This window comes from Struthio camelus, chromosome 5 (assembly GCF_040807025.1).
Source record: "Struthio camelus isolate bStrCam1 chromosome 5, bStrCam1.hap1, whole genome shotgun sequence".
Lineage (NCBI taxonomy): Eukaryota > Metazoa > Chordata > Aves > Struthioniformes > Struthionidae > Struthio > Struthio camelus.
This window is the reverse complement of record NC_090946.1, coordinates 66,837,233-66,862,648: the sequence shown is the minus strand read 5'-3', so window position 1 is coordinate 66,862,648 and position 25,416 is coordinate 66,837,233. Positions and strand designations below refer to the sequence as shown.

At 33.7% G+C, this 25,416-nt stretch overlaps 1 protein-coding gene across 10 annotated transcripts in view; it reads right to left on the bottom strand.

Annotated features, from left to right (window-relative positions):
- The window catches only part of PPP4R4 (protein phosphatase 4 regulatory subunit 4), a 70,211-nt gene that overhangs the window by 1,868 nt on the left and 42,927 nt on the right, over window positions 1-25,416 (bottom strand). For 4 of the 10 annotated variants that reach the window (XM_068946921.1, XM_068946915.1, XM_068946922.1 and 1 more), the window contains 16 exons: window positions 22,793-22,915; window positions 22,411-22,580; window positions 21,351-21,470; window positions 19,284-19,361; window positions 17,736-17,819; window positions 16,165-16,347; window positions 14,169-14,274; window positions 13,522-13,669; window positions 9,976-10,120; window positions 9,207-9,248; window positions 9,042-9,116; window positions 5,945-6,020; window positions 5,453-5,533; window positions 5,024-5,117; window positions 4,510-4,577; window positions 3,605-3,752 (listed from right to left, as the gene is read on the bottom strand). In XM_068946921.1, the coding sequence (XP_068803022.1) occupies window positions 3,605-3,752; window positions 4,510-4,577; window positions 5,024-5,117; window positions 5,453-5,533; window positions 5,945-6,020; window positions 9,042-9,116; window positions 9,207-9,248; window positions 9,976-10,120; window positions 13,522-13,669; window positions 14,169-14,274; window positions 16,165-16,347; window positions 17,736-17,819; window positions 19,284-19,361; window positions 21,351-21,470; window positions 22,411-22,580; window positions 22,793-22,915 (1,741 nt within the window). Of the gene's footprint in view, window positions 1-3,604; window positions 3,753-4,509; window positions 4,578-5,023; window positions 5,118-5,452; window positions 5,534-5,944; window positions 6,021-9,041; window positions 9,117-9,206; window positions 9,249-9,975; window positions 10,121-13,521; window positions 13,670-14,168; window positions 14,275-16,164; window positions 16,348-17,735; window positions 17,820-19,283; window positions 19,362-21,350; window positions 21,471-22,410; window positions 22,581-22,792; window positions 22,916-25,416 lie in introns of those variants that run through there. The other 6 variants (XM_068946914.1, XM_068946918.1, XM_068946919.1 and 3 more) reach the window with 6 other exon arrangements.

Here is a 25,416-nt window from a genome sequence, read left to right as displayed (position 1 = left end):
TTTTCTGACATATGTATTATTTTAAAAATGAGGGAATACTCTGATCTTCACACACATCTCTCACACAGGACAAACAACATGTCTGAACTCATGAATACAGTATGTAAAACCTCAGTTCTGCACCAAATTTACTTAGGTTTTTGGAAAGTTCCTGGGACAGCATGAATATATGAAAAATAAAAAAGTTCATCCCTATAAGCTGCATTACACTGTCAAATGTGAACAAATGTGCATATGCACCAGAGCAGTTTTATGGGGGGGGAAAAAAAAAAAAAAAAAGAGATTTAGGCAATTAACTACTATTTGGTCAAAACATCACTTTGAACTACAAATCATTAATTATATCTGTTATTACTACTTAGTTATTAAATGACATATTACTGTCCAATCTTCCAGTATTTACAGACACATTATTACGTAGAAAATCACATTAGAAGTTATCTTATTCATGTTGTAAAGCCAGTTAATTAAAAGCTATGACTTGTCAGAATTTGGATGGTCAGTACAATGTTTAATCAGCACATACCTAAGTTTACATGTTGATATAATCTAAATACATGCTCAATAATTTTTTCACAAGCTTCCTGCCTTACTGAATGCATAGAAAAGGTGACATTCATTCACAAGCATCTATTCAACATCACCTCTTGGATTTTCAATGAGAGTTTCAGGTCACATTTCTTGTATAATTTTCAAATTTTTCTCTCAATAAGAGTTGTAACTGTCAACTGCTTGTATATTTTGATATTGGGTTTTTCTTTCACTCAGCTCACTCACTGAAGTTGTGCTGAAGCTGCTTTTTTTGGTTGGTTGGTTTTTTCTTTTTTTTTTTTTTTTTTTTTTTTTTGGTGAGGACATATGAATTTCAGGAAAGTTTTAGCCAAGCAAAGCTTTTCAAAGCCAGGATTGATTTTCTGATCAAAAGATAGATAGAAAGAGGTACAACAAACTATATTTGTAGTCAAAAAGAACATGCAGATGAATGTATTCGCCACTAACCATTCCTAAAATCAGTATCTCTTGGTATCTCCTTGTAGAGCTGCTCCAGTTTTTTTTTTTTTTTTTTTTTTTATAAAAAACTATTAAGTATGGGGCCAGATCACAAAAGAGAAATGGAATTTACAGTGCAATAGGCAATATGTCAACTTGGGAGATATGTTTTCCTGTAAGAACACAGAACGTTAAAGCTCTTATTTTCAAAGCCAAATATAGGTCATCTGAAAGCTGCTGCTCTTTCTCCGAAAATGTTTTTCTTCCTCTAGTATATCTTCTTGGCTTCTGACACTACACAGTTTAGGGATTTTCTGAACTAGAGAGAGCATCTAGATCATTGTGTTTAATCAGATATCAACTTTCAAATAGCCTGCTGTTAAAGTATTCATTTGGGAATATTACACAGACACTTGAAGCTGAGTCTCCTACATTCCACCCTCCTGCCTGAAGCCAAAGGTATAGATGGTTCGGTCCGAGTCTTCTTTCTGTCCCTTTGTATTCAAACAAAAGATATCAGTTTCATTTTAACTAACAGATGGAAAAAACTTTGAAATTCAGAGAAGTTCTATGAAATGGAATAAAATGTCTCATTAATCTTTGTATCTGACTGCTTTATGCATATTAATCAATTTAATTGCACAAAATCCTTGTGAGATGAATGAATAATCAGAATTGCTACAACGGCAGCTACAAAAAAAGTCACAAAATTTAATCTATTTTTCTGGTTTCAAAGAGAGTGAACAGAGGAACACAGTCATTAGGATGAAGTCACATAAGTTTTTGAGGATCTAATTTTTCAATTTTTTTTGCAGCATTGTATGTCATTTTATGTATTCAAGGCATATTTCCCATTTACTTATATTACTTTTGTAAGCGTTCAGCACGTATTATCTAATTAATCTGAAGTCAATTACTTTGAAATGAATGCCACCTAATGATCAACTATGACCAGTCTGAAATAAGTTTGTTGGTAGCACTTAGAATGCATTAGACTCTGGCAAAGATAGAGATAGAGTGCAGTTTGACAGGGAGCTTAGAGCACTAAGATGTGAAACCACTGATTCACCACATATAGTCCACTTTCACTCACTACTCACCATCCAGCTTTTGCCACAAAGGATGTATAGTTTTACAAACAACAGGTTACTATGCAAGCTTGATTTCTTTCCAGAACAAATTTCTCTTTTACAGTGAAGATGGTAAAACTCCAGTTAAAAAACAAAACAAAAGAAAACCTTGCAACCACATAGCAAGAGACTGCATCATGATGTAATGTATACAGGTGGCTGAATGCAAGCTCTTCAGGGAAATTTTGATTTTTTTTTTTTTTTTAACTTTTAAGTGTTTGATTTTACGATTTAGTAAGTATTGTGGCTTTTTTTTTATTTTTTTATTTTTATTTTTTAAAGGAACCTGAAAACATTGAAGTGGAAAACATGAGTTCACACAGATACTTACTTAAGTCATTAGAAAGAACCATTGAACAGGTATCACTGTCACTGTTGTTTCCTCTTCATACCAGGCAAACCAGAGCCATGCCCTTCTTCTTCCCTATCTAGTACCAGTCTATACATCTCAGCTCCATCATCTTTACCCAGCAAGTCATAGCCTCAGATTCTGTATTCTCTTTTCATTCCTAGTCTTTCCTACCTACTCAGACCCCTAAGTCCCAGCTTAAATTTCCTCATCCTTTCCAGCTCCTAGTTCTAGTTTCTTTTTCCATTCAAGTCTGCTTCTCCCAAACAACCTCCCTTTCTTGGTATATCTGGCTCCTTTCCTTTCTCCATTCTACCTTGGCTAAGCAAGCAAATCACTGAGAACACAAAAAAAGCCTTAGCCTGGGCACCCAAAATTACAGCTAGTCCAATGACAGCAATTCAGGACTACAAGGTATTGTGTAAAAAGGATCTGCAGGGAATTACTTGCTAAAGTCTATAGAGTTTTGACTAAATTCATTGCACAGAATGAACTTAGAAAAGACTATTATAGTTTTATCATAGCAGATAAAAATTGCTTCTTTCATTTGGTTCTTGCAAAGTATTGAAAAGTTTAGGCTGATGTTTAAAGAAAACAAACCTGAGGTAGACAGCTAGCATTAGTCTTTTTTCATCTAAATGCTTAATACAAGGCAAAGAAGGCAGCCTTAATAAAAAACAGCACTAGCAGTTCATTTTAACTCTCAAATATTCATCATGAAATTGCTACATAGTAATTCATAAAAATATATAAACATAGGGAAAGGAAAAACTAAATCATCTAACAATAAATACCTTCTATTTCTCCAACTATGGGCAGATAAATCACAGTGACTGTAGTTACTGCATATCAAATGCAGTAACCTTTACTTTGTCCCCTTCTGCCCTCCCCATAAAGTACCAGCTGAATCTGAACATATGCAGGGGAAATAGAATATGAAAGACTAATTAAAAAGGAACATAACAATCTTAAAAATACTTGTAACTGAACACATCACATTTCTACTCCACTGCTTGTAGATTTCAAAATCTGGGCGTGGAAGTATATAAACATGGGCTTAATTTTACAGGGTTCTTACAAGTTCCTTTGAAGATGCATCCCATAAGCCTGACCTAACCTTTTGTCATCCACTTACATGCTCATCTTTCGTGACTGACTCTCTTTATTTCCATTGTTCTTTTGGTCAGCTGAGTTAGCTGAACTGCGAGAAGTTGCGAGGGAGGAACTGGAAGGAAAGGTGGTATTCCCATTATTACCAGTGGAACGAGTTCGGAATGAATCATCTGAAATAAAGAGTTACAGCTTAGACAAATTTGTCTGAAAAAATATATGCAGAATTTACAGAATAAGGTGCTTTTTCTACTACAATAATGCTTAAAATTTAACTTTCTATTAGAAAACTGTTTCAGCTTAACACTTCTTTAAATATATTTATGAGAAAACTTAAATAAAAATAATTAGAACATACACTATTTGGGAGAAAATATATTTTAAGGTACGAAAACTGGGATTTACTTGGCCAGTCTTTAGCTACTTAAAATTTAGCTATTTAGTGTAAGCTAGTTGTCTAGTATCTATTGGCAGCCAACGGAAATGCAGCAAATGCATTCCTCTAGAAAGCAGTTTATCTCGTTCTCTTTAGTATAAACTAATCATTCACACTCCTGAGCAGTCAGTGGAGAGAGACGAGCATTTCCAGACAGCAGTTTCCTCTAATTCAGGAGATGATGTACATGGTCTCCCTTTCTTCACACAGAATGGGTGGAGAAAACTGAAAAAATAATTTCTTTTTTTTAAACTATAAATGCCAATGAACAGATTCCAAATTCATGTTTGCCTTTACTATTTTTAAATATAAACATATTTGTAAAATTAAAAAAATAGAAAAATACAGTAACACTTATTAAGTGCTCAAACATATTGGATATCTATTGTTACTAGTTCTTTAGAAATAACTTTCAGTATGCTGGTTAGTGGTACCCTCATATTCAGCATCGTCACAAGAAACTAATGTACAACACAACATAATAGCCTACTTACCACTAAAAGATAACACAGAACTCTTTCCCATTCCTGACACAGATGTATATCCTGTAACAGTACTTCTACTTAAAAAAAAAAAAAAAAGTAAAGAAATAATAAACTGCTTATCACAGAGTAGTGTCCTTTTAAATTGTGTAATTTCACATTCTGTTGTTCGATAACTTTTGAGCTTCTTTCTGAGTTTATATAAATAAATTGAGAAAGTTTAAAGTGTCCAAATTTAAAAGATGTACAAATTTAGGTCTAGTAGTTCTTATTGAAAAAGGAATTAATATACGATTAAAAAGACATACGATAACATAACAAGAATTCACAAGAACTTCTTGACCTCAATTTGTCTTAAAAGGGTATTGCTTCCCTCAATACAAAACTGCATACCATACTCAATTAAACAGAAAGCTGAAAATTTAGGCCACAATTCAGTAAGCACATTACTACTTGTGTAGATTCATATGTATCCAATTTTCTAAAAGCTGTCTATTAAGTAAGCAATTAAAAAGATAAAAGATACTTAGGGCACTTGTCTATGTTGCTGTATTTTGGATGTAATGCTTGAGTACTGAAAGACTGGCTTCGAACCAACTTGGATTTCTTGCCTTCTTTGCCTGAAATATTTAAGTAGCAAAAGTTTTTAATATGGAAATCATTGCATTTCCTCATTAAGAATATTTTTAATATCACTTTTGTTAAACTATGCTAGCTGAAGGAACTGATACAAATACTTCAATAGCAATAACTATTCCTTATGCTACCTGTTATGTATTACAGAATGAAATAAATCTAAAAAGCATAGAAAATACATTCAGTTCTAGGAATGGATCTTTTTCCTACGTGTACTAGGTGAAACGCTGGCCTACCAAAGCCAACAATAATTTTGCTAGATTTTAAACTACTTATGTGAGATGAAAGTATTCTAGAAAAATTTTTAGGGAGTTCTTACCTGTTGATGTACCAGAAGAGCTTCCAGGAAAAGAAAGAGGTACATTTTTTGACAACGCTGATGATGTTTTACTGTCTCTACCTAAAAAAATGTCTAGTGTAAGTACCTCTTTCTGTTAAGTAGCCTAACTTGAAATAAAGGAGGACAGCACAACATATCACAAGTCCTGGGGTAAACAGTAATAATGTCTAATCCAGTGCTACTAGCACTTTGCAATTATCACAAATTACATTACACCCTAACAGGAAACACAATATAGATCTAAAACTGTTACGTATTTTATTAATAAAGCCAAAAGTCTTCTTTCTAATATAGCAAGGTCAGTTTTCATAAACATCTTCAGAAATACATGAAAAAAATTTATTGCCACTTTCTTGAATTTTGAAATTAACTGCATGAATGGTGTGTGTGCTCTGTTCCCTTCTTCTTTCCTTTTCTAAGGCTAAGAATAACCCATGCACAAATAATACATACATAAGTATATAAACTTACGCTTCTTTTCAAACATCTTATCACTAACATTTGTGGATCTTCCTTCATTTTGCTGTTTCTCTTTTTCTAACTGTTCCTAAAAAAAAATAAAAATAAAAATTTAAGTATTACACAGAAAAATTTTAAAAAATTAATTGCATTTCAAATAGATCAGAAGTTTTCAAAAAAGAACATGCTCTCAACTCACCCAAATACAGTTAACTTCTACTTAATGAATATCCAGAGATCCAATTAAATAATATTGAGTGAAACGAGGGTACATATACTACACAAAAATCATAGCAAAAATATTGATTTTATTTATGACGCAATCTCAGAGTTAAAGTTCTAATTTATAACATTTATTAATTTATTAATAAAATTACATTACAAGGCTTTTTTTTTTTTTTTTTTTTTTGAAAAGTTGAAAAGACATAGAATGCCAGAGGGGCTAAAGAGGGGCACAAAGACACAAGATTAACAGCAACAGGCTATGTTTTTAATTAAAATGTACAATTCAATGAAATTTTTTCCCCAAATGGTATTGTTTATAACATGTGCTCAAGCGCTTCCAAGCTCTAAAATTAACACCAGCAGCTGATAAGCCTTTCTGGAGAACAAAGCCAAGTATTATTATTCTTCAATTTTAAGAAATTTATTTGCCTTCCTGTAACACTAGGTAGTCTTAGAATACCTTCGAGAGCCAGAAGACAGTATTAACACAGCTATATCAATAATTTCAAACCAATACTTGCTTTAGGCTTCTTGGTGAATAGATATCACTCCAGCTTCAAAAAGCTATATAATATTAGCTTATTTTCTGTGCTACCACTCATAATAAAACGTCCTAAGTGAATCTAAGTTGTTCTATCCTATTCTTTCATTTCACTCTCATTAATATCCAGATAAGAAAATAGGTAATTAATTCAGGTCAAGGTTGGTGAAATATAATTCCTACCAAGTCAATTACTAAAATTAAGGAAACTTTTTAACACATTCAATATTACCAGTCAGATACACCTAACTGGCTTCAATGGTCCTCATCGATTCAGGACTACAATATGTCACAATTTATTCTATACATCTCCAGTTCCACAAAAGCATGCCTCTAACAGACAGTGCTCCACTAGACCTTTGTGATACACAAGATATGCCCCTATCAGTGTGACAAATGATAGAAGTATAGGAGTTCATTTAAAGTCCAGCTGTAGAAACAAGGTGAAAAGTAACGTTATTGTAACTAACAGCCTCCAGGATTTGAGCTAACTTGTGCATCTCTAGAACACACTGCAACACAGAGTTCCCTGGGACTACTTTACCACAGCTCCAAAGGCTTTTGCTATAAAAATATTAGTTTTATCTACCTAAAAATTGCAGAACCTAACGCCAAGTTCAAGTCTTTGAATCTGTGCATGCAATGGCTGAGAACAAAGTTTGAATCTCTGGTTTGAGATAATGGAAGATGGTAGGATGTAAACAAGGTAGAGGTAGGTTAGTGTGTATTTCTGATTAGATAAGGCCCTAGGCAACCTGTTCCAGTTGACCCTGCTTTGAGGGGCTGAACTAGATGACCTCCGGGGGTCTCTTCCCACCTGAACTATTCTATGATGCTAGAGTACAACTCTACCATGGTACAACTAGGAGGTGAATTTCTGGAAGTATAGGGCTGTAGCAACTGGACGCTGACCGTAGGCTCATGCAACACAGCTCCAGCACTACAGACGGAATTAAAAAGACTGGGGAATTAGATAAGCTATGTAGGGAAAAACTCACAGGGGAACTTGGAGACTTTTAAGGGAATTTATCTAATTCCCATCTCACAGCTGGGTCCTGCTCTACAGTCCCAATTGCTAGAAAACTGCAAAGGATGATGACTGGCTAGAGTATACATTTGAGAAACCAGAGCAGTAAAACAGCTCAGGAATGAAGTGAGTGAGTTCTAATGCATTTCCAGATGTATGGGCCTGAAATAATATCTTTCCTGCTTAGGAAGTCGGATACCCCAGGAACTCTGATTGTCACTCATGCTCAGCAAAGCTAGTGGAGAGGTCTGAAGGGCTGCTTAACCTGTGAAAGAAGACACCATGAACTGAGAAAAATAAACTGCCAAAAAGAGGTTGTTCTGTGGTACCCATTGATATCAAAGTTGGTCACATACGTAGTTTACGTAGCAGTCCTGCAGAGGAAAAAGTGACATTTTTTCAGATAGTCTTGAACCTGTTCTGGTTCGCTACAGGAGAGTTCTATTGCTACAAATCAGAGGAACTGCGCTAGTGAAATCTAGCCTCTAGCCCATCAGTTTCTTAGCTTCTCACACTTCAGGCTACAGGGGAGGAAGAACGGAAGACTGCAGTTTTTGAAAGTAACCTAGGCTGTGTGAAGATGTGGTAGGCTCTGTGATGAAGTGTCTGCTGCAGCTTTTGCTTACAGCTCTGACTGATGATAAACAGGTTTGTAAATTGGAAAAGCAAGGAAAACTTAGCACGCTGCAGACTTCTTTTCCAAGTCCTAATTATCGTGCAGCTCCTTTTGCTCTGTGCAATCTGCACTAAGACTCCCCCCTGCCAGGCTGCAGCTGTCAGTGGCCTTTTGACTCTTTCTTTTATTTTCTTCTTACCTAACAGAAAAGCCTGTAACAAACACACAGCCTTCTTCAGCTTCCTTGGCACAAAAGAAGTTATGACATTAGTTTCTTTGCCTGTGGAAGCTGTATGAGAATTCTGAGATGTTTTAACTATTCAGCTCATTGTGTCATATAGGTCTGACAAATTGCTAAGCTCCCTCAAAAAATTCCAGAAAGGTAAGTAAGTAAGGTGTACTGAAGTACTTCAGATTTTTAGAACAACAGAGGTGTCAAGTATGAAAATTTTGTAAAAAAAATCCAGTTTGCCTTTCTATTTAACACAGTGCATTTAGGTAGCAGTAAAAGGGAAAGCACATTTTATTTATAGAAAGAGTTAATCCTATTGTAAAGAGTAAAATGAATTCATATATTGATTATGAATTCACCATGCCCCTCCATTGTACGCACTTCCCCTACCTTAAAATTATTTCTCCATTAATATTAAGCAATCAAATATTAACTCAAAAAATGATAGAATATACTGATAAAATATACCATTTCCAAAAGGAGCAGTTCTTGTCTCTCTTTTTCTTGGTCCAATAAATCATTTTCATAAAATCTTTTCTGAAACTTCAAAATAAAATCAATAAAAACAAATATTGTTACATGAAAATGGGAATTAAGAGTACTTTGTAAGTGTTAAAGCTAGTAAATACTTACACCATCTACAGAGATCTCCATTCTGTCCAATTCTAACACTGTCTATAAGAAAAATAAAATAATATTTATCCTTAGTCAACAGCATGCCCATATTTTTAACTAAAAACCTGCCAAGATAAGAAAGCTTAGAAGAGTGATACTCAAAATTAAACATGGCTTTCAGGAAGGTTTATTTTATTTTTGCTTTCCTTCCTAAACATTTGAAGCCCATGCTTGTATTGCTGTGTTACTAATGCTTAAAGTTAAAAACTGTCAGAGAGTACTCTCAGAACCCAACTAAGACTCATAGTGAAGGACTAACAGACCATCTGTATGCAACTTAACCCTCAAAGAGAGCTTGGGCACATTACTGGCTAAAGCATGGATCTAGGAAATAGGCACTCTTGGGCAGGTGCTCATTCAATCCCTTCTGCAGACTAGCCCTATCAGTAAGCCAGCTACTTTAGGTACTTTACTTCATGGCTTCTTTGAGACTAAGGATGGGCTTCTCTTAGAGATATATCTTGTTGTGAACGTCCACATCACAAAGATAGTGTAATATTTCAAAATCCTGTTTATGTAACTAAGGAAACACCAACTCTCTCAAATCAATGCACTGTATCTTCTCTTAATTGTTCAAAGTTACAAAAAAAGACATTAGAAGTCTTTAGCCTGCTGTTCCTATGTTAAAAACAAACAAAAAAAAATCAACAGGAAGTATAACTTTAATCATCTTAAATTTTAATAATATCCCCAACATAAAGTGTTGCTGGAAAGGAAAAATGCTTACTCTTTTTACAATAGTCAGCACATCTTTGTCTTTCTCTTGACACAGAAGTTTCCTTATACACAATTCCAATTGCTGAAGTAAAAGCTTGTCAGCAGGAATCTTCAAAGTAGATTTAACTTTTGGCAATAAGTAGCATAGTTTCATTCTATCAAAAAAAAAAAAAAGGTAAACATTTAACTTTTGATGCAAATAATGCTTAAATTTTGTTTAAAATTTATTTTTTTATTACATACTAGCAAATTTTGATTTAACAAAAGTTCTAAAAAGTTAGATTCAGAAAATAAACCATGTAACCAATAGGTATTATTCAGAAATTATTTTAAATTGTTTGTGTGTTATTTTCAGACATACTGTAAAATTTTAGAAAACTTCTCCATAGACTGGGACACTGCAGTCCCAATTCGCAGTACCTACATTTGAAATTCCACAGAGCCTTTTTTTTCCTAGAAAGATAAGCAGACCTGTAGATTTTCAAAATTATCTACATTTAGGTACTCCTTCGGGTACCTAAATACCCTTGAAATACCAATAGACCTCCCATGGTCTATTGGTACATAACAACCTAATGCCTCACCAAAAATCAAGTGAACGTAGTTCCATGCAATTGCAAGGATGAAGTTGTATCAGAGAGACTGAACTGATTTAACTGCTTACTGGCTCCAAAAGGAATCAAGCCTGCTCCCCCTTACCCTACCTCCCTGCTTCTGGCTGGAGACTCCTTCTGCTTATCTCATGCTGTCTCTGGTACTGGCTAGACCTTTCATTAGCCGATTAAACCCTGCCTGTTAATGCACACAGGTATGTGCAAAGAATTACATAAAAATGTATGCATTGCTTTTTTATAATATTAAAAACCAAAATTCTTCACTGATTAAACAAAAAGCATTTCATACATTATAAAAAATAAAAATCATTGCATTTGATCAGGCTGGAAAAGCACCTTAATAGCGAATGTCAAGAACAGATTTAAAAAAAAAAAAAAATTTAGGGGGATATTTCCCCCTATATTTCCCCCCTATATTTCAAGCAGGTGACCCTGCTTGAACAGGGAGGTTGGACTAGATGATCTCCAGAGGTCCCTTCCAACCTAAACGATTCTGTGATTCTGTGATTCCCTACTATGTATTCTGTCAGTCTCCACTGGTTTGTGATGGGAGATTTCCTGTGCCAGAGATGTAACAGGAATGTTGTGTTTAACAGCTGTGAAAAGATTCACCTTATATGAATTTGTCTGACTGTTTGTTTTTTATACTTTCTAAACATCCATATTATAAAGAGTTATATCATTCTGCAGAAAGCTGGAATAATACCTCCCTAAATTTGTTTTATAATCACCAATTAATATCTAGGACTGACTTTTTCACTTCACTCCATTACAGACTGTACATTCTTTTTTAAAAAAAAAAAAGGAAAAAAAAGTTAAGGAACAATCCAGAAAAGAGTTATGACAAAACACAGTAAATAGATTATAAGTTATTTCAAGTTTCCATTAAATTTTAATACTGCAATGATAAGTTTTTTAATTAAAATTTTTTTAAGAAGTAATATACTACTTAAGATTATACACATTTACTTCATTGTTTGACTATGATTCTCTTGATATGAGACATGAATGTTAACCTATAAGCACAAAATAACTCAGTTTATGGGTTTGGGATCCTCTTGAACGGAACTAAGTTGTAGCAGTTGTACTATGCACAAGATCTATTTAAGCACTGTTTAGCTTGGTAAAAAAAACTATACTAACTGAAGATAATGTACACAGGTATGTGCAAATTATGTTTGTGTAAATTGCTATACAGCATCCATATTATACGTTTAGATATTTAAACGATGACAACATGCATTACATATATCATAAATAAGATTAAAAGCTTAAAACCACACAATTTTCTTACTGGCAATATTACTGAACTGCCTGATCCCAGTTTGTTTGGGGAAGAAAAAAAAACTCACTATAAAAATAAAGGAAATATAAAGAATGTATAAAGAATGAATAAATTCTGTATAAAGAATGAATAACATACTAAATCCTCCTATATGCTTCTATTTTTTTCAATTTCACATTGAAGTAGAAAATTTTTACATAAGGTAAAAACTACGCTAACTTGCTAAGCTCTGACCGTTGAAAGAATTACCTATGTGTTAAACAACACAAGATGACATTGAAATTGATGGAAATTAAAGGAGTCTGGAAAGTTAAGCTTGCCTCCCTAAACCTGTGAAACAGTTTATTATTTTCTTCTCATCTATTGCTAAGTCTCCTGCGTACCGTTCTCACTCCCTATACCTGTGACTTCATACCTTCGATCAGTCCCCCAAACAATACCCTACACCCAGACTGACCTACTTGTCTGGTTTTCTGTCATCATACCCTCAGTCCTCTGCACCATCAATACCGGTCAGGCTTCCAGATTCCGGAAGCCTGCACCATCAATACCGGTTCTGGGCCTTCCAGATGAATCTTCTTATTAATCAATCAGCTCCTGCTGTTTTTCAAGCTCCTATATTCCCTGTCTCAGCAAGGAATTCCTTAGTTCCTGCTACTCTGTACTAGGAGGTTTTCTACCAACTCTAGTGAGAAGCACAGAATCACAGTGGTAGAACACAATAACAAGAGAGAGAATATCATCCGGGGAGACACACCATCTTGACTTGCTTTTCCTTTTTTACCCTTCTCCTTTCCTGTTCAGGCTTACATGTTTAGGATCAGCTCTCTGCACCAGAAGCCCCTGGACACAGCTCTTCCCAGAGCCCAGACAGCTGCTTAGGAAAGCTCATATATCCAAATTTGTAATCCAGAGAGCTAGGGTAATTCACCATCCCTCTAGGGGGAACTGCATACTTTCTCTCACTTTGCATTCCTAAGTCCATAACGAGCACTGATAAGTCCTGATACGTTCACGCACAGTTTTCTAGCCCTGGACCTCTAACGAATCTTAGTTGAAAGCTTTAACTAATTAAAGCTTTTGCATGCATGAGATTGACTTATCATTTTCTTTTTTAACATTTACCAAATGGATAAACACAAAGTAAAAGACACTTTCTTAATCCTATTTATCTGCAGAATTGTCATTTTAATCTTTTACTGACACACACACACACACACACACACACAAGGTCACAAGTGCTTTTAGGAAACTTTTTGAACAATGGAAAAAATAGATGTCTAAGTTTCCTTTAAGTGCTTTGGAGACACTAACCTTGTGAAATCCTAAGAGAAATTTTACATGCACCTCTCTCAAATTTTGTGAGAAAAATAAATTAATATCACAGTCTGACTTCTATTTACTATTATGTGGACATTCGTTACTATACTAAATAGGCATACTACTAAATAGGCAATACTTTTTTCCTCCAGAGGTCCTGGCTTTCAAACCCTCTCATTTTAAGTTTTGATTGTTTCTTAGTTTTTTTGTCATTTAAAAATTACCTTTTTACTCAAGTTCTATTACTTAAACAAGATATTAAAAACCATAGCAATATTTGTTAATGTATTATATAAAACTTTTTCCTGTATCCTGTTTCATATCCTTGGTACAGTACCTTACATTTGCTACTGGATCATGTGTAAGTTCAAGCACAGGTAGAAAGAAGTATTTACAGAAGAATGATTTGGAAAATAGTTCCATAATGAATTCACAGGTATCTAAAAAACGAAGTCTGTTCCAGTAACTTTTTCCTTGGCCCAGTTCTGAAAAATAATGATCCACACATATTACCTATAAAGTTTTCACTGCCAGTTAGAAAACACTTCTAAGGTTAAACTTTGACTGAAACATGACAATCATACTTGTCACAAGGCTCACTTTCTCAGCCTCTCTCAAATCTTCCTTTAGGTGGAAGCCTAAGCCCACTGAGTTCAGTGAGAATTTTTGTCAATGACTACAATGAGACAAGAAATTCAACTAGCTAGTACGTTGAACATACCACTGTGTCTCTCTCAAAATATGTCAAGGGTACATTAAAACAACTGCATAAGCATTAAGGATTGTTCATATAAAAAGCTGAAAGGTCTTCATTGTCTTTAGAACATATAGTATAGACTAGAAAGTCGACTTGGAGACTTCAGATATATTCCTCACGTATTCCAAATATGTTTTGACTGGTGATACTGTGAGCCAAATGATTAGAACTGAGTGTATTCTAAACGTAACTTGCTTTTCCAAGCAATCAAAGAAAAATTATCTTACGTTCAATAAGTTTCTGAATGACCTCATGCCTCTGTTCTTGCTTGCGATTATAACGTAAGTAAACACAGAGAGTTCGAGCAGCTGCTTTTTGGACGGGCAGGACATTCTTGAAAGAAATAAAAGAAACATAATTAAACATAACTAAAATAATATGACTAAAAATGTATAAAAATTTGAAGCAGAAAAAATAGCTGAAAATTAGCCTTCTTAGCTTTGTAAATTTTGAAATAATAAAGAATGTGTATATCAGATTAGTTGAATGCAAAACCTATATAGCTGTATGTATTTGCATATGGTAAATCAATGCAGAAAAAAGGTAAAGTTAAAATTTTAAATTTGTTTAAGTTGCTTAAGGACCCAAGTTTTTTTTTTTTTTTTTAAATAAAGTAGACCAAAGGTTTTAAAAGATATTACAGACTCTAAATCCTAGTGATTTCAGGTGCTTAAGAGGTGAAAACTGAGGGGGCTCCAAAAACACTTCTGAAAGTGAGTACTATGCACTTAAAACACATAGGCACTTTTTCTAACACTTTAATACTACATATTCAGCCTTACTAATGACCGGGGTCTTTCTTCAAGTGAGATGTTAGAGATCTATTTTCTTCTTTTTTCTAGTAATACGAACTACACTATTGTCCTCACTTCAAGATTAATAGATATCATAGATTCAAATTATTTCATGTTTGTTCAGTAGAAATTTATTTACAAGTATAGTGATTTCATATTTTATTGTTACTTTTTATAATCAAACTTTTGTCAAATTACAGATTTATGGCTGCCAGAACTGCCTCATTTGCAGGTACAACTACTTTGCTGGTTGCCTAGAAATTTGCCCCTGAAATTTTTAAACATCAGCATGTTTCATTCAAACATAATTTCTTGTATAACATATTTTATCTTAATATCACTTCCAGCAATGCACTGTATCCCTATACCAAAAAGAAAGACCATGACTTATCTCAGAAAATATCATCCTGTCAAGGAGATGGAATAGGAGTATTAGTCAACTAAAATATAACTCCCGTGAAGCATGGCAACAATCTCTGCTTTAAGAGAAGAGTTGCCAAGGAAAAACACATGTTATTTTGATGTGTATCAGCATTTATAGTTTCTACTATAATGCAAAATCACTCTGATGGAGGTTATATCAATATAGGATAGTACTAATTCACTTTTTTATTCAAATATGGGAGGCTAAATAGAAATAGAGCATTCAGCTTTATGAATTTTAATTAAACTATAATTAAGTTTAATTTATATGTTTTAACTCCTAGCTATTGTTTCTATTGATAAATAAGGAATCCTGATTCCTCCTTTTATGACTTCATCTGTACAAGAGTGTAGTTCCATTTAAACATTACTGTAATACACCTCAGAATAAAATTGGCATAATGTAATGGAGAATAAGGAAGTCTAACCAAGTCATGAGTCATCCACATCTTTACTCCTTCCGCTGAACTTGTTTATTAAACTATTTCTTAAATCTCCTAAATTCATCTATTTTTGGAAGGCACCTTTATATTGTGAATGTTAGAAAATAAAAGTTGCAATATCTTCTCTTACAACAGACAATTTTACTCCCAAAGTAATTCAATAAAACTTCAAGCCAGTAACTCTAAATGAGCATTCAGTTTCAGAATTAAGTATTCTTTCATAAGGAATGGAATATAATGCAAGGTAATCTATAGAATCATTAAAAAGACACAGAGGAAAGAATTTAGATTTACCTAGAAATTGATAATGAGCAAAAGGAAACGAAAGAAAAAAACATGACAATCTGTCCATTCAAATTCTGCTCCTCAAATGGAGGAAAGTGAGTTCTCAGAGCATTTTCTCAGTCTTACATGAAAAAAGAACATCCCGATACAGAATATGCAATGAGAAGTTTTACCTTCAGATTAATATATAACATATAAATAGTGCTATACACAACACACATCTGGTACTAATTTTTCTAAAATATTATAAACAATAGAAAAGAAACAGGAAGGCTCACGTTTGTCAAAATGATTGTTAACATTCTATGAAGAAAGCGATAATAAATCTGATCACTTGATATGATATGAGGGAGACATGCATATTTTTGTAGTAACTTCTCATGAGTTCTCCATTTTAAAGAAGTTGCTGCTCTCTGTTCTGCTGTTGTTAGTGCAGGTATCAGGTCAGGGACAGACAATAACTAGAAGTAAAAATATACGCATTAAACTAATTTTACATCTTCAACCTGTCTGTCACATTACTATGCTTAAAAAAAACAAGTCACAACACTGCAAGGAGCGAAGAGATTTTAAGGGGTCGGTTATTTGGTTTATTCAGACAGGATCAACTACACTGAGACCATTTCCAGCAGATGTTAGTCTAACTTGTTCTTTAAAAATTCTGATGATTGGGATTGCATAATTTCCTCTAAGTAGTTTGTTTCAATGATTAACTAGTCAAAAAGCTTTTGCAGTATCCAATTAAATATATCTCCACTACTGGTTAAGCTGATTCCTCCTTATCTAACTCCTTCCCCAAACAATGGAAAACTACTAATCATTGTTCTCTTTGTAATAACCTTTTACAGATATAAAGACAATTACCATATCCCTCCTCAGTCTTCTTTCTCAAACCAAGCAAACCCCTTTTTTCTCTTAGCTTCTGAAACTTTGCAGTTACTCTTCTCAACTCCCTGCTTGACTTTAGTAGGAATTATACACCTTTCTTAACTAGGAGGCAAAGACTTTATGACAGTCAAGCTAACTCCCATTGGCACTAAGTAAAATGAAATATATACTGCCACACTTGGCATGTTATTCCTATTACATTTTATATATATTTAAAATTGTAAACCTCTGACCTAGTCACATATTAAGACAACTGAATTTTGTCCACATAAAAGGGAAGAAAAAAATTTCTGTTCTTGCATCCTTGTAATATCTGATATCTCTCTATATTTAAGAATTAATCCTCAAAACAGCACCTCGAGTCTGCGGATAATCTGTTATGTTCCATTTTACAGATGAGGAAATGTAGTCACTGAATAAACCATCATCCAGAGTCACAAAGTAGTAAATTAGCAAAGCTGAGAACTGTATTCAGCTCTAAGTCCTAATTCAGTGTCTTTATCTTAAGAAACAGATTTCTTCCTAGCAGAACCTATATCTGAAAATAGCAACTGTGGGCAGTCACAGTTAATACACAAAAAAAATTAGGTATTTACAATCACTTTTTGAATATGAAACCAATTTCTTAAAAAATAATCCCAGTTTAGGTTCAATTGAATGACTGTGTTTGAAAATTTGATCCATTTTTAGCAACTGCATTTAATTAGAAAAAGAATATGGATAAAATGTTAATTTTTTTTATTATGTCTAATCTTCCAAAATCTTTATTATATATTAAAGGCTATAAAGTCAAACAAACAATCCAAAAAAATCACAGAAGCTTGTGTTTCTCCAAAGTAGGAACTAATCATGAAAGCCTTTTTATACAAGTACTTTCAAAGATATTCATATGTCTGAAACAATGTTGCTACAAACTTCCTTTACATGTAGGGACTAAGTTACAAAATATGAGGATACTAACCTTGCTTTCTGATCCACTGTTTTCTCCTCCATTAGTCATTAGTTCAAGGATTTCAGGAAGGTGACCTACCAGTGCATCTAATACCTATTTAAAGAAAGGTTGCATGAATCAGATTTGTAAATTAATTTGACTCAATTTTTCTCTCTCACCAGAAAGTCCCTGCTGACATCTCTTACGCTACCATTCTTTCACCAATGTTGAAAGACAGGAAAAAAAAAAAAATTAGGTGCAACATTTTTGCATTGATGATGACTGGGATTTAAAATTGGTATTTTAAAATAAATATTTAACTGAGTTCTAATTAAGGAAAATAGAACTATAGCTTTAATTTGCATCACTATTACAGTCAGAGCTTTCTAAACAACTCACAGCATGAAATATTCAAATATGAATATTAATTCTTAAGAAAGATAGTTAAATAATAGCCATGGCAAACACGAAGACACATTTTTTTCGGATATTTGCCAGCTGAATCTTAAAGCACTCTTTCCTGCTTTAAGAAAACCTGACAAATTAAAATAGAATATTCAGCTTTATTAATATAGTAACCTTCCTTTCAAGTTGTAATATCTGAAATTGGAATAGAAAAATACACCATTAAATACTTTCTGGTACCAATTCTGAGGATTTAACAAATCTCAAATTTTTATTATTCAGCTAACTCCATGAGAGCTAGCTCATGGAACTCCATGAGAAACACGGAATTTTTCACAATCACCAGCTGCTTTTGAGTGTTAACTTTCAAACATTCAGCTTGTGAAATCTTTCGAGGTGAGTCAGAATTTCATAAGGTACAAGCAGATACTCTATACTCTAATACTTCTAATTCTCTTGAAAATGTCCAACAGTGAGTACCAAAATAAAATTCAGCACCTAAGAGCAATACTCATTTTTACATGCCATATCTAATGATCCTATGTAGCAAGCAAAAAGGATGAGATATCAGAACAACTGTTATCAGAGACGACTTGGTCTCGAACATGAACACTTCTCCTTTTCATCCCCCAAAAGTTGCACCACATTGGCTGTTTCATATTTTACACAGGGTGAAACTGAGGCAGACTAACATATACAACCATCTCAAGAATACTCAGTGAATCAGTATTAGATTTTGGACCAAAATCCTTTCTGTAAGCCCTGATCTTCGAACCATACACAATTTGTTTTACCCCCTTCATCTGGAGAAATGAAAATAAAACAAAGTAAAAACCTGGAACACTACAATGACCTCTTTTAACACAGTATCAAAACTAAACCTTTCCACAGGACTTTATAAGGTAATAAGTACTGAAATAGTTAAGAAAACGTGTTAAAAAAGTATTAAAAAAGCTAATAAAATCACTGTGGGTTTACTAAATTCAAATATCTTCCTATTTTCCTCTTTAATCAAAGGAGGCTTGCATCTTTATGAAGAGTCTGTGAAACAGAAGTAAAAGCTATTGATCACTTCAAACAGTCAACACTTGGTCTTATCACAGAGTTACTAATATTAAGGCAGATTGTCCTGAAGTTAACAAACAAATGAAAGTTCCAATAAGAGTACATTACCTCCAGTGACTCATCCTGTAATAGTGTTACCAGCTCTTTATGTATCGTATACACACCAGAATTTAAAAGCTTAGCAACCTAAAAATGACAGTAAGATAGCAAGGTGAAACACACTTCAGCTCCATGGAACTACAACAGTTATATTATATGTACTTACTTTTCAGCAAGCAGGAAGAAAGGACGCACAACAATTGTTTAATGCCAATCTTCTAAAGTTACGCACTTTTCTACTCATCACACAAAATGCTTGTATTAAGAATATGTGGTAAAAACTACTGCCTAACTGTGAAAAATACTTTTAGGATTAACTCTATTTAATACGTTTTTCAAAAATGTTTAAGACTGCACTGCAAGGCCAAAGAAATTCATTCTGGAATATTAAATATCCTACCTCATGCTCCTTAGGAGAGTCAACAGTCATTCAGTTATATAATTTACAAAAAAGAAAATACAAAAATTGGCTTAGTCACTTCCGGACTTTAAGTTTCCCTAACTTTCCTCTCTGAAGGTTTCAGTCCTTAACTCAAGGCTTTTTTTATTGTGATTCATATGTCACATAAAAAGAAGTTTTGCGGAAACAGCAGAAGTCAATCTCTAAACCGTAAAAAAGGTTTTACAACAAATACGAGATATACTTGAGATTTTTGCCATATGTAACATTTAGATACTTTTAATGATTTTCTTTGAGACAAATGAAACTAAGAGCTCCCTTCCAATCAAGAAGCAGCTTTTGGGAAATGACTAAGTAATTGGAAAAAAAAAAAAAAAAAAATCTACCTACAAGTGAATGCCATAAATTACTCATATCTGGCTGACATGTGACTGCCCAGTTATGGTGTTAAAAATAAATCAACCAGCAATAAGTGTACATTAGTGTAATTTTACAGGTCTTTTTTACTGAGCTAAAATAACTTACTTATATATAAATAGTACCTTAGAACTATTACACATCTGATATGAAACACTATGTAGAATAATATGCTAATTTTACAATTTGAGCAATTAATTTGGATTATCACTTGTTAGAGAAGCCATCAAAAGGTAAACAGATAACTGGAAATCGATCTGCCTTCCTTAAGATGGTGGAAATAAAGTTACCTTAGCTTCATTTTTGGCTCTACTACTGATTTAAGTGCCTCCAGTAAGCTGCTTAACTTCTCATTTTCCCCAGCTACAGAATGAGATAAAAAGCTAGCTCCACAACTGAAATAAAAAGTTTCTCAGGAAAACACTACAAATACCTTGGATAAAGATCTCTCTACACGGATTACTAAAATCAGGAGAGTGACTGTATACTCATTTCTGGAATTCACCCCATATAGCCAATAGCCTCTAAGCAGTTACGTATTATTGAACTTTAATGAAAATAATATAGCAGAGCTTATATACATATTTTTATTTTTTTTATTTCAGTTTTATACTTTTACATCTGCATAGATTTCAAAGTAGTTTCATATTAAATTTGAGCATTTAATTTATATATAAAACATATAAATATCCTCCACAGACTACCAGCATAGCAGCAAATTGTACAGTTCTAAAGTAGGGTTTCAAGACTAGAAGTGGCAAGTTCTTTTCTCCTGCTTGCCTCACATTTTGTCTTCTACACTTATCTGTTTCGTCTTCTTTTTGTTAATTTCTTCTTTCAGCCAGTTTCTTATGTTCTATATTGTGAAATTAAACAATTCATCCTGCCTTGATCCTAATCTGTTCTCTGACCAGGGCCACAGCATTCAAAATCTTCATATATTCTGATTACTACAATCACTTACGTGATTATGTAACACTTCATCATTTTAAATTTCTTCCAACTTCTACTCCTTAAAAACTCAGCTAGCAATAATAGCCTGTTGTAGCCACACGTCAAGCCACTTAAGTGGACAAATATGTGTACATAGACTATAACTGTAGTAGAAGAGACTGAATACATGTGACGACCTAAATGATGTTAACAAGTTTTCTCAGCTCTTTTTATTTCATTTTAACAGTCACAATTGTAAATTTAAAGAAGAAAACAGTATAAAACAAAAAAACTTAAGTAATAAAAAAGAACCTTTGTAGACCTACTTCATAGAAGCCCATGGCCATAGTATATCTGACTACAACTTCAGGGTCGTGACAAAGGCAGAAGAACGTGGAATACAGTTCCAAATGGAAGTTCTTTGGATCCACAAAAACAATCATGGCCTGTGGAAAAATAAGGTCTTTTATTAACTGTACAGCCAAGGGTCACGCTATCAGAGATTATCAGATGAAAATACTGAGTTACAACCAGAAGGACTCTTGGAGACAACTCTGCGATAACAAGGCTGTAGTTTTAAAGAGGAGGTGTGGCATTTCTGATGACCATGTGAAAACACAGATGTCAGATTTGAGGACCAACCTTGCTAAAGTTTCTGTAAACTAGTGGAAGCTGCAAGAGTAGCCTTCAGAAAGAATTAGTGTTGTAGCAAGTGGTAAGCAAGCATCTGAATTTCAACATAATTGTGTGTGTGCATACCTTGCTTTTGCTCAAGTAAATCAACAGATGTCTACCTACATATTCGGTGCTTGTCTTTGAAAGGCAGCATAAAAATAACTGCTAGCTCTTGGAACAAACACATTTAAATATAAATGCAACATTTAAATATAAATACACTTTAAATATAAATGCAAATATCAAAATATAAAGTAGAGTACTAGGTTTAAAGGCCTGAAAAGACTTTTTGCATTCAGGAACAAGAGCAAAACATGAACCTAACCATTCATAGTCAATTTTCAACTCCCCGGAATGGCATGACACAGAGCAAACAGAAGATCCGGTTTTTGGAGGGTCTGAAAATGGGGCTCTGTTTCACAGTCATTTTCTTAATACCTTTGTGCTAAGGATTTTGAGAAAATGTAAATAAAAACACTCTCTTAGCCCAAACTTTCCAAGGTTTTTCTGAAGCTTTGAAATGACGAATCTTTCTAGTAATCCTTTTGGACAACATCTACTTTAAGTCATTTACTTGAACTTTGCATGGGAGGGCTAGAATATAGCTAAAAATGCATAATGCAGTAATAATCTCTTTATATTTCATGTAGTCCTATTTAGCAAAGTGGGCACAATACAACTTATTTAATCTTAAAATATTAGTTTACTTACTGGAAAATTGTAAGCACAGTTCTTCCTCACTGAAATATATTTCTTTTCCTGTTCCAGAGTTTGAAGTTGTAGCTGATTATCATTGTGTCCATTCTCCTGCTGTAAACCCAACGTGCAAAGTTTCTTATAAAATTCTAAAAATCTTAAGTGCTGCTCAGGAGTAAAAATGCCTCAAAAAAAAAAAAAAAGAAAAAAAAGATAGCTGTTGCTTTTCTCATTACAAACGCCATCAATAACGTCCAAAAAACAGATCTTATTTAGGAACCCCTCAAATATGTTTTTCCACAAATATTTTATTCATACATATATTTTATTACCATTACCATTATTTTATTACCATTATCATTACGTACATTTTATTCATACATGTATTCAAACATACCATATAGTCCATTACACAGTTTCCCTAAATGGAACGATAAAGAAACTAGAATAGATTCATCTGCTTTGTAGGATTTTTCACAGAACGATTTCACTAAGGGGAGAACAGTTTGACTCCTATCATCTGAAAAACAAAAAAAATTTCTCAAGTTAGTTATTGGTCATCAAACATTTTTTAAAAAGAGCACATACAGTTGGCTTCCATAATAAGCTGTGAAAAATATCTTTTAATATGCAGGAGGTAGAGAGAACAGTCAACATATTACCATAATATGGGTCTCGATTTGTGAGACCTTCTCCTCCATTCCATTTCTTTTTTTTTTTTTTTTTTTTTTAAAAAGGGGAGGGCACCCACCAAAGAAACTCTTTCGACCTGTAGCATATGAGTAAATGAACAGTCGCTAATTTCTTTCACCAAGAAATCTATTTGGAATTTATGGAGATAAAGAAAGAATATGACTATAACTGTAAAAAGAGAAATGTGAGTCTGTTAAAAGTGAATTTTTGCAACCTACTGAGAAGAGGTTGAGAATGTATTGGTAAATAAAGAATACACAGAGAAACTGAGTAATTAAGGGCAGAATAAAGAAACTGAATTAGAAATGAAAGTCAAATTGTGCAAATAGCGCCATGCACTCTGTCTTCCTACAAAATGAAGGGGCAGAACGTTCAAACAAACTGAAACATTTTGACTTGTGTGACACTATATTTTAAATGGTCATATTTTTAAGGGATTAAGATTTTTTACATGGTAACATAACATTAAAATTCAGCAAGTATTTAGGGTTGAACAAAATATTTAGGTTGACCTGAAGCAATGTTTTCATTTTGTGGGAATGAAATCCTAGCAAATAATTTCACATCACCTGCAAGACGTTCATTTTCTAGTTCAGCCATGAAACCAAAACACCACACAAACCAAACCTCTACAAACACATTCCTTGCAAACATATAAATAATCCCTGAACGCTTTTCTCATGCTCTTTTACAATAACTAAAAGTGATGGTTACAGCAATTTGGGGGGGGGAGGGTTGAAGGTGCGATTGGGAGGAGCAAAGAGAAGCACAAACTTGATAGCATTAATGTAAAGGCCTAATAATTTGAAAATTAACCTACTAATGTAACCACTAACAGCTAAAAAGTCCTTTTATGGTATTCTCCCCCAACCATCTTATTCCTTTATGCACTTCTCCATATGGCTTATATGCAATCATGTGTATTTTAGTAATTCACCAACAAGTTCCTGTAAAGTAAATATTTGCTCCTCACTTATGTATCAGGAAGGAATAGTACAGTCAGTAAGACAGGAGTGGGAGTGGGAAATGTGGTGCAAAATATAGTCACTAATGACAATAAACTACTAAAGAATTTGGAGAAAAAGATAGTATGGAGCGAAAAGTGGCAAATAACGAGCAGTGATCAACAATCACTAGCTCAACAGAGATTCTTCCTTTTTCCTTTTTTGTTATATATGCTACAGCAAGGATCTCTCATCTGCTTTGCTCCTTTGTATGTCTCCAGTGGTACAAAAAAGGTGCATAATAAATTGATACAGAGCTAGAACAGCTGGCTGTTATTGTCTTCTGCATACCCCTGAAAAATTCAGGGCAGGGTAGCCGGTTGGAGCACAAAACATTCCAGCTATCTAGAATGTCCTCTTACACCGGAGCAATTGGAGTAGCTCTCCTCAAAGTTTGCTCCAGCCAATGTTGAAGTGAACTTGGGATGAGAAATCTCAGAGCCATGAATGTAGGCATCCCACTACCACTAAGTCAAAAGAACCAGATACAAAAGGGAATTTCTTCGTATGAACAAACAGACACTCTCCCCTACCCCTGGAGAAAAATGACATACACATGTCATTTAGGGAAAAGGTATGGTGCTGGGAAAAACACAAGCATTTACATTTTCTGTTTTAAATACAATGAAAAGCTTTAAAAAATACATATACTTTCTCATTGTAAAGAAGAAAGCTTTCAGTGCCAAATACACACCATTTTAAAGGGATTTAAACAGTAACTGCTCATGCTTAGTACATCTTAAAAATGGATCAGTTGTGTACAGTGCAGTTTACAGGTCATGAAAAAGTATTTTCTATTTAGAAATTTACAAATGAATCTGACATTTAAAAGTGAATGTTAAACTGCACGGTTTACCAATACACACATAAATACCACATCAAATACCACATCATTGCCCCAACTTGGCTTCTTCAGCTCAAAAGGCAGCCTGCAGTTTGGACTAGCTTTATTTTACTTAAGAGATGGAAACAGCTAAGAGTAAAAGAGCACAAAGGTTCATATCTATTGTGCTAACATATTGTATTATGCATATTGGTAGTATTAAGTAAATGAAAACAACGCAATATTCTGATCAGTTATAAATTAATTTTATTCAGTTAACTTAGTCAATTACATTAGAATCCTGAAATAAGAAAATAAGTGATTTTATGGACAGCTGGTTCACCTTCCTTAGAAATTATTCTGCACAAAGTATTTTAAGACATGAAATGCACAAATATAAATAATAAAACTGTAAATCAAATAAAACCAGAAATGTCCTAAAAATTCAGACAGAACAAAAAGCATTTATATACATTTGTAAGAGGCACTGAAGTCTTAATA